Consider the following 10,412-nt stretch of genomic DNA (forward strand, 5'->3'; position numbering starts at 1 on the left):
AAAATGGAGGGAGCGTGTGAGGAAGTAAAAAAAAAAGAATATAAATAATGTTTCTATAAATCTCAGAGAGCGTAGAGTTTTTAAATTATCGTTACATAACATACACGAAAATGTATGTTCTTTAGGTAGCCCGAGCTTATTTAATGAAGGGTGTGGTTCATCAATGTATTAACAATGTATAACAAGATACTGGATGGAGATGGTGCATTTATGAAGCACAGTGAGACAAGAGTGGTGCGCTGAAGTCTCCCTCTATCTCATCATCCTTGCATCGCTTGAGAATATAAAGTTGACCACGCAGGTGCATAATCTGCAATACAGATATGCATTCACATAAAAGATGCAGGATTTATACAATCAATGAATGATAAAACTTTTTTGCCAATTTCATGAGATCATCCATGTAAAGTACTTAAAACTGATGATTAGTGAGCAGTTCAGCCCGTCAGAATATAATTTGTCTGATTTAGGTTGCGTTTTTTCCCTAACGGGTCAAACAAGTAAAATTAGATATGGCAAACAGCCAACATGGCAAACGCGTTGAAAGCCAAAAAAAAGTTTATTCTTAATGTATAAAACCTCCTATATCAATTTGATCAAAAAGCTACATTATTATAATTATTAATGTTGAAATTATACGATGTCTGTAATCATATTGACACACTATTTGTTAAATAAATTAGAAGAAAATATTGGTAACATGATTTTAGGTTGAACCAACTGGGCCCGTATCAAGCCAGACCAAAGAACTACCCATTTTGAGCTGAACCCAACACGTCATTTTTCCACGTGTACCTAACCAAGTTATTTCAATGTCTACTATTTTAGACATACCACATAGAACCCGTTATCCAACCTGCCACTTTGCCACCACTGCCCACCCAATTTAACCCTATAAGCCTACCAATTTCGTGACAATTACTAAAGATGCACAAAGCAGATGTAAGGGTACCTCTTCTTGAAGCAGAACGGGAATATTATCTATTGATACAAGGGTATTAATGTCCTGCAAAAGGTTCTCATCTTTGATACCAAACCACGTTTGTGGAGGCAACGCCAGTAAAAGTACCGTGAGAACATCATTACTTGTTGGGTGCATCCCGACGCAACCACTTAATCCAGATGAAGGGACAATAACATCCACCTGTTGGATGCCAATGCCATTAGTCACTGTCCCTGAGACTACTGTAACGGGAGTGTCTCCGTTGCTTTTAAGATAGTTTACACATGTTTCTCGGCAGCAAAATCCATTCGCAGAGGAAGATTCACTAACTCTTTCTAACAATCTTGCACCTTGGCAACAGACACTTTTTGCAATATCGGTCAAACAAGAATCTTTACATGAACATGATTTTCCAAGAAACAGCAATTCTGTCACGTTTTTATATAGAGGAGTCTCTTGTACTTGTTTCAGAATCTCTTCCTACAGAACAAGATATATCAATAGAAGTCTCTGTTTTGTTAGTTCAAAACAGTTGCATTTAACATTTTTATAGTTAATAAGTACTACAAATATGTAACCTGATCCACTAGCAAACTACTTTATTTTTCCATTTTGACCTGTTATAGAGAAATTGTAACCTGATCGTCCCTAAACAAGTCGAAATCTCCACCTCATAACATACCTTGATAGCAATTCTTTGCTTTTCTTCTAAACTTAGATCTTGGCCACCATCTTCTTGACGTCTAACTTCTGCAACCCACTTGATAAATTCAAGAAACTTTGATGGGAAAGAACTGAAAATGATGGAGAAAACATCCTTCACATCTTTCACATTCTTTGAACTTAACAAAGTTGGCACATCTTCAAGCAAATACTTTGCAATGTTGGCCCAGCTCTCATGCTTACAGCTCTGCAACAAAACCCAAAAGTGCCAATATAATTGCATATAGCAACAAGTATAGAAGGTTTCCGGTTGTAATACACTTTATTGCAACTAAATGGATCAAAAACTGTTCTTTTAGGCAGTGTAAGGTTGTTGCAAAAGTACTATTTGATCAGATGTCTATCACTGGTAAAACTGCTGTAGAGAGGTGTCAATTTCAATCCACTCAGTTTTGAACAAGTTAATTCTGGGTAAGTTTTATCACTAACGGGTCAGGGGGGTAAGAAAAGAAAGCTGAAAAGAAAAAAAGGTCTGAAGTCTCGAAGTGTATTTTTAACTATCACCAAATTTTAAAGGTTTTGGACATAATGTATTCCGATAAAGCACACACGGCCTATTCTGACTGGCACAGGGACCCTAAATGACCTGTTACCCAACCCACCCAACTTTCCTTTTAAACTCCTAAATGAGAAATGTATCGCGGAACGTACCAGGGTGTAAAGTAGTGCTGGTGAACGGTGAAGCCTGGATATTAGCATGAATCTTGAAACAAAAACAAGATATTATCGATGAACAGAAATGAAGGGTAGGCTGATTTTTTGACACAAAATGCGAAAGTAAATATAAAACTTGTCAAGGTCAATGAAGAAACACCCGTATACAACATGTTACAGTATGCAATTCAGTAAATTACTAGGAGAGAAAATATTGCATAACTTACCCTCTACGAAATCCACTAGCATCATCAATGGTATCCATGGCTTCCCACAGGAGTGTAAGTGGAACCCAATGAGGTGGATACTTAAAACGTGCAACGTCCAGAATTAAAACCATGTCCTTTCCAGCATGATAACCACCAATAGGTGAAAAGTGCCCACTACCCGTCTGCATTATAAAAAAATCAAAAGAAAATCAATTTCATCACATATCAAAGATTAGACGTGGTAATTCATTTAGATACAAATATCTAGAATTTGAATTGGATTTCGTTAGTCCCAAATGGGATAAAAAAAAAAAAAGTTAGCTGAAAAGGAATGAGGAGAATTGAGGATACACCCAGGTTCAGTTCCTAGCTGAGCTAAGGAGAAACCTAGTGCATCAGAAACTTCCTAATGAGATTGGATCAATTGGTTAGCCCAGCCATCTGGTATGAGTCGGTTGGAGTTTCTGGAGAATCAACCTTATAAAACGGGTCAACATGTTGAGTAGTCAACCCACCCAAAGTCTAGTTTTAATGCATACAATACAATCTTTTTAGTCATTTTATTAAGGAATTATACTATTATGACAACAATACTATATTCATGATCATGATTAACACGTCAATGATTTTTAATCGAACTTGATGCGTGAAACATCGGCATGTTTCAACCAAAAAACTGTTTTGACCCATTACACCTGTCCAGCTTGCCACCTCCAATAAAGATGGTTCACAACACAATAGATGAGAAAACATAAAAAATATGAGAGCTTAAACTGGCCTGTTTGAATGTGCCTCGGTTATACGATGAGATCAGGTGACAATCTTCAGAACTGGTACATGCAATGACATGCTTTCGAAATTCATTAATATTGCTCTGATTTGTCCGAAAAGCTTCAACTTTTGCTCCAGCACAATGAGCCAAGCACACAACCTTCCCAAACGAAATTCCTTCAGCCTTTACCTTTTCTAATGGCTCACAGCAATCAAGCATAGTTTCATCAAACCACCTCCATGGACCTGTAAATAAATAATGTCGAACGGAAAAGTCATCATGGGGCTGCGGATCATACAAGTGTGAAATCCGTGCTTCAGGGGGTGAATGGCTTTGCATTTTGCAACTGATGATCAGATTGGTTGGTTTTTAATGCTGGATAAACAGAAACAGTTGGTAACAACAGCAAACAAACACGCGCGCGCACACACACACACAAGCAGAGATCCTACCTCGCTTAACCGTTAAGTTGAATCTCAAATAACTAAAAATCGCAAATATATAAAAATGGTTAAACTTTATATTATCAAGCAATATCATGTAGAATGGCAGGGAGAAAACACCAGATGTGAAACTTTTTATTATCACATATTAAACATTTGTTTTATCCCTAAACCACAGAATATGTCAACACTAGAACATCTAATTACACAAATTTCAAACAGCATAAGCACATCCAAATAGTATCTCCTCTATCATGTTTATTAAAGCTGCTAATTTCGATGTCAGATATACAGAAATACAGAACGATTTTCAAACCGTACATCCAAACACCTCAAGGACTAAAATGAAGCCGAAGAACAACCTTAATGGGAAAATATGGTCTCTTTTTCTCCACACTAGGATAAATTAGTAATACAGTTATAACAGGAACTGAATCCGCAAATTTCAAAATTTTGGAGACGGTTTGCCAAAAGAAGATTCCGACCTAGTATATGGAGTGCTAATATACATCACGTTACTATGTGTATACGTAAATGCAATACATTATAATGTAATAAACAAGTTACCTTTCCATTTTCTCCCGGGATCAATAGAAAGTGCATTCAAGACCATGGCTAATGTAGCCAATCCACAGTATGCAGGTTCGGATTGTGTCTGAAAGTAAGAGATCAGCTTAAAGAAACCTTCCATGGTTCCACCATCAATAGCTTCCATGAACAATTGCTGCAAATTCATAACCCATAAAGCAAAATATAGTCAATAAACCAACAATGTACTTTAAACAGCTAGTTATGATCATAAGATGTACCTTTCGAAATTAATCAACTTAAGAAAATCATAACTATATAACTTATAACTTTCTTCTTCAATGTTAATACTTACAGGCTTACAGCTAATCTTACTTCTCTTTCTTTTTTCCTTAGGAGCAAGGGTGTAAGCGGTTCTTTTCATCAGTATTTTCCATCGGTTCAATTTGGCACATTGGTTCCCTTACACCCTTATTTTCGGTACTTTGTGGCAAGGACTCCATCAGCCTAGTGGAGCCGATTGAGGCTCACATCGGTTTCCTTTTTCACCCTTTCTTTCCTTTTTGTTTTTTGTGTTTTGGCATGTTTTGGCCTTTTGGCACATCGATTCCCTTACACCCTCACCATTTGGCACTTTTTGGTAAGTTTTGTTAAATTTTTTGAAGACTAAATGACATGTTTCTATTGATCCAAAACTTGCCAATTTGCTAAAATTTGGCATTACACCCTTGCCCCTTAATGCAACTTCTTTCATTCTTCAAACATGATTAGACCCTATTGATATAGCTGCTTCTGAAGGTCAAAGCTGTAAAATCTAGGGCCCCACATTTTGTACGGCACCTTATTTTTTTATACACTAAGTACATATAGAAGTTATCATCATCTCAAGACTTATGTGTTGTTTCCTTTTTTCCTGCTTATTTTTTTTTTCCAAACACAATAACCAGATAATCTCTCCAAAACGCAATTTCGAATACCCCCTAAGATGCCAAGGAGGTGATATAATTAGCACAACTTTTGATTCTATATACCACGATTATACATTACTAGTTTTTACAGTATATAGTAATAGTTGTACCTAAATAATCCCTCCCGAAAAGCAAAAAATAACAATCATAATTCATAAGTACTTTATTAAGTTTTTATTTTTTATTGTCAAACCTTGTTCTTATACAAATTCAAATCCTATTATTCTCCAAAAAAACAAAACAACAATACAAATTACCAATGTTTTAATGCAGAGTAAAAAACAAAAAGAAAAACAGACCTTGCCATGAGAGGAAGAAAAGTCAATGGCAGGTGGTGATGGAAGAACTCTCCTATATAAACCAGCCATAGCAGCCGCCATGGATCCTTAACCGGTCCACCTGCTGATCACCAATTATTTGTATAACAGATTGCGTGAGAGTGTGTGTGTGTGTAAATCGACGATCTGAATAAAACCCGCGTAAATCTAACGGATTCAAAAAGTAGTTACAGAATTTGGCATCTTTCTTCTCTTCTCTCTTTTATATATGGTGGGATATAGCTTCCTTTGAGAAAAGTACTTTCAAATGACTTTATGTCTCTTTATTGACTTCGTTTTCTTTTTTCTTCTTAAAAGTGAGTACAATATGTCATAATTAGCCCAGATCAATGGGCTTGAGAGTAGGGGAGTACAATTAACCCGAAAATCCACGACCTGTTTTTGACCCGCTCGAACCCGAACCCGACCCGGACAAGAGGGTAATGGGTCGGGTCACAGTTTCGTTTTGGTGCATTTTCGGGTTTCGGGAGGGGTCGGGTCAGCCGGTTTTTGACACGTAAATGAAGAAAAGTCTCTTAACCCCAATAACCGAACCGAAATCTGCCCAAACCCTGTCTGAACCGATCCGTCGGAATGGGTAACGAGTCGGGTCACAGTTCCCGTTTTAGTGCATCCGAGTTTATACGGGTATGACTGCATTATGACCATACACATCCCTACTTGAGATTAGTGTTGATGTACACAGGGTCAAATCTTAAATCTTGGTTTTGTGGTTTTTTACTAGAAAATTTATGATGTATAAATTTATTTGTTTTTTCAAAAAAAATTATGTTCTACTAGAAAATTTATGATGTATAAATTTACTAGACATTTTTTGTGTTTATTTTTTAAATAAATTTGTGGTTGTTTTTAGTTTTAATGAAGTGTTTTTAATTTGTGTATGTTTTAGTTTGTTATAATTTTGAAAGGTTAAAAGGGTAAAGTTTAGATAAATTGGTAGAATTAAATAATTGGTAGGTCCAAGATTAGTCCTTGAGGGATGAGTACATTGGGTTCATTTTAGGGGGTTAGTCCTTGTAGTGTTTTTTGCTGATATGACGCTGACAATGATTAATACTTGAGGGATGAGTCTTACCCATTGAGTAGCCTCTTACAACATTGAATAACTGTACATTGAATAACTATGATATCATAGGTGAACCATGACTGATACATTAATATGTATTAGTTTTACAACTTGAAATAATTGTTAAATATTGTTTATGTATTTTAGGAAGCATGCATCTTTTTTCTTTTTTTTTTTTGGTTTTTGCTAAACGAAACCCTAAAGGTTTTTGTTAAGTTGCATTAATTAGTTGTATATTTACTATAAAATTTAAGGGGTGAACTTTTAGTATGGAAATATGCAATTTTTTTATGCACGTTAAGTGAAGTCCTAAGAATTTTGTTTATCATTTTGCTTTTTTTTTCAAAAAATAGGAAGCATCTTTCTGATCGATATATAGTTATCTATTATTGCTTATCTTTGCATTTTTGGCTATAATTTTACAACTTGAATGAACCTGTTATATTTTACAACAAGATGAGATAGTATTTTACTTGAGTTTCAGAAATACAATAAAGTGAACAAACTCCGTTTAGATGTACAACTTGATATCAAAATAATAGCACTCATCGGCAACCTAACATAACATATATAAACTTACTTGAGATGTATTCTCATATAAAACACATATATATATATATGTATTTTTAGTCAAAGTCAAGGGTCAAATATGCAACTTGATGTAAGGGTCAAATATGCAACGTTGATGTGTGGCAGTGGTGATGTGACACTTAATGGAGGACTGACATTAAAAAATAACAACGTTTCTTGTATTGCAAAATTTTTAAAAATGCGATCCTTTAAAAATACGAAAATTAAATAGGTTCCTTTTAATATGAAATATGTGTAAAAATATTATCATTTTATAGATTTTTCTCAATTTTATATGACCCTAATTATTAAACAAATTTACAAAGTTTTCACTTACATGAGATGTAATTATGTACAATAATAATAATAATAATAATAATAATAATAATAATATTTAGTGACAATTTATGTCGACATAATTTTATTATAACTTTAATGACTATCAAACTTTTTTAATTTATTAATAATTTTTTTGCACAAAACTTAACAGTAAGAAAGTTTTTCAATGAGAGTTTGGATTTTGGGAGATTAAGTTCAAATCTTTGAAGACAAGTTTTCTTTTAATATATGTTTTTGTGTCTTTAGGCGGACTATTAGGAGATTTTCCTCCAATTAAATAGTAGGTGAGAGGGCTCTCTAACGTGGATTCGTTTAAGACAACATAGTCTATACCCTCCATTGTAATATTCGATCAGTAATTTCTTTTAACCTTTAAAAAAAAAAGGTTTTACTAAACGAAGGCCTAAGAGCTTTCATTAAGGTGCATTAATTAGTTGTACATTTACCATAAAATTCAAGGGGTTAACTTTTAATATGGAAATGTACAATTTTGTTATGCACGTTAATTGAAGTCCTAAGAGCTTTGTTTAGCATTTTTTTTAAAAGAAAAAAAAAGATACGAGTAATTTATATTAGAATCTAACCGTATTTTTCTTAAAAAAATAATCTATTTTGTAATAATCATCTTTTGTCTATTTAAAATTAAATTAAATCAAAATATATATGATTTCATAAGTGTTTCGATATTCTCATTTATTATTTTTATTTTTAATCTGAAAAATTTGCATCTATGTATACGTTGGGGTACGGTTTATTCTAGTACTTTTTATAATTTGTTTCCTTATGAGAACTAGAATACATAACTGTTTCCATAAATATTTAACTAGTGTTCGATCTCCAAGCAAAAAACTTGTTTCCATATATTAGTTTTGAAAGGTCGGTGGAGACTCGAGTAATTCGTAGTTATGTATAGATAGTGATCTAGTAAACCCGGCCTCATTCCAATTAGTTAAAACCCTTACATTACACTTTCGACTAAATTTTCATCATTATTATCAATTCATTCGCAAGTTCGCAACCAAGCCAGAATTATAAAGGGAATCCTGAACACGGATGGCAGTTCCAAAGGGAATCCTGGCCCGTCGAGTTTCGGGGGGCTGATCCGAGATTCGAAAGGAAGATGGGTATGGGGTTATATGGGCAGGATGGAAGGAGGAAAGTCTCACACGAGTTTAGACGCCGAGGTTTGGAGCATTTATAAAGGATTGTGTTTAATCAAAGACAAGAATCTTTCAAACATATTGATCGAGACCGACTGTGAAACGATTTTAAGGCTTCGGCCCGAGTCGCTGGACAGGGATCATCCGCTGAAGAAGGTCTTGGAAGATATTGATACGTTAAAGGTGGAGCAAAAATGTGTGTTAGTTCATACAAGACGAGATGGGAACCAATGTGCGGATGTCTTAGCACACTTGGGCGGTAAACAATCCGATGAATGCGTTTTCCTACACGAACCACCATCTATGCTAATACCGTATCTGTTACGGGACACGGAATCGGCTATCGAGTTTGAAAGAAATCGACAATGACATCCTAATAATCTGTTGATTGTATTTTAATTCATTAAGGACAACAAATTTGGTAATATCTGATAACTCTTTTCATATGGGTTTTTATTAAAGTCAATTTCATACTCTCGAATGTAATTATTATGTAATACTTTTCAAAAATCAATGGTGGAATAGTTATTATAAAGGAGTATAGAAATATAGATGAAAGGAAACCAAAAAGAATAGGTATAAATTTATACTTTATAATTATCTCATTACTAAAAAAAGAATTAAATATAGATTAAGGATGAAATCTTCAATATATTTATATATTTTTTTCCATCCTTTTGATCAATATCTCGTTGTCTGGGGTACGTGCAAGACTTCACCATTATATGGTGAGGTTTCCCTGATGTCGCATACTGACTGAATGTTCGGAAAAAAATCATGTCAATTTCAAAAAGAAAAAAATAAAAACCTTTGGACTTGAAATCGTTAAATTTTCTTATCTTTTTTATTTTTTTTCTTAAAAAATACTCGTAAATAAAAGAACTCAAACATGCCTATATCATCCCTCCTGTATAGAAAAAAAAAACAACAATCATAATTCATGAGTACTTTATCAAAAAAACATTTCTAGTCAAATACTCAAACTTTGTCTTTACGCAAATCCAAAACATACTAGTTAAAAAAAAAAAAAAAAAAAAAAAAAAAAAAAAAATTAAACATTGTGTCGATGCAAAACATACTTTGTACATTAAATTCATAAACTCGTCTTGTTTATTTTAGGAGAAAGTAATAGATTGGATGAAAAATATGAACTCAAAAGATATAAATACAACAAATTTCATATCTACAAACACTATTTAGTTCATCTCGAAAAAGCCGATAATTCTATAGCATTACTACAAAATAAGATGCTCTCAAATTTAAAAACAAAATATATATGCATCATAGAAATATGCTAAGTTATATATATATATATATTGAAAAGTTATTTTGAGAAACTTTTTTTTTTGCGAGAACCTTTGAGAACTTTTCAAATCAAGTCCAACCGATGATTATTCCTTACATGAAAATTGTTTTTTGATTGTTTTCTGAATAACTTATGTGTAATTTTGAAGTTTATAATTGTTTGGAGGCATGTATTATCATCCGTTATACAATTATGTGGAGATTTGGATTCTTGATCACATGTGCACGAATATTGCTATGATTACATGTGATCGACTTGCATACATGTGAACGTTGAGCGTCTATGATTTTATTTTTATTTTTATTTTTTCCATTTTCAACTTCTATATATACATACACATTTATTACATATTTACCATTTCAAACAACAAACATCTATACTATCATCAAACAC

The 10,412-nt window shown here is 33.6% G+C and overlaps 2 protein-coding genes across 3 annotated transcripts; one reads left to right on the forward strand and one right to left on the reverse strand.

Annotated features, from left to right (window-relative positions):
- Window positions 1–25: 25 nt before the first annotated feature.
- Window positions 26–5,795, reverse strand: LOC122581761 (glutathione gamma-glutamylcysteinyltransferase 1-like). 2 transcript variants are annotated; one of them, XM_043754036.1, is made up of 8 exons: window positions 5,540–5,795; window positions 4,312–4,468; window positions 3,308–3,546; window positions 2,548–2,711; window positions 2,318–2,351; window positions 1,626–1,853; window positions 953–1,423; window positions 26–310 (listed from the first exon to the last, which is right to left on the reverse strand). In XM_043754036.1, exons 1-8 carry the CDS (start codon window positions 5,618–5,620, stop codon window positions 209–211), a joined length of 1,476 nt encoding a protein of 491 aa, XP_043609971.1. In that variant the 5' UTR covers window positions 5,621–5,795; the 3' UTR covers window positions 26–208. The 2 variants fall into 2 exon arrangements, with proteins under 2 accessions (XP_043609971.1, XP_043609970.1); XM_043754035.1 differs by having other exon boundaries at window positions 2,318–2,369.
- Window positions 5,796–8,689: 2,894 nt separating this feature from the next.
- Window positions 8,690–9,082, forward strand: LOC122583107. The gene has a single exon (XM_043755544.1). It carries the CDS (start codon window positions 8,690–8,692, stop codon window positions 9,080–9,082), a length of 393 nt encoding a protein of 130 aa, XP_043611479.1.
- Window positions 9,083–10,412: the final 1,330 nt, after the last annotated feature.

Source organism: Erigeron canadensis, chromosome 9 (assembly GCF_010389155.1).
Source record: "Erigeron canadensis isolate Cc75 chromosome 9, C_canadensis_v1, whole genome shotgun sequence".
Classification (NCBI taxonomy): Eukaryota; Viridiplantae; Streptophyta; class Magnoliopsida; order Asterales; family Asteraceae; genus Erigeron; species Erigeron canadensis.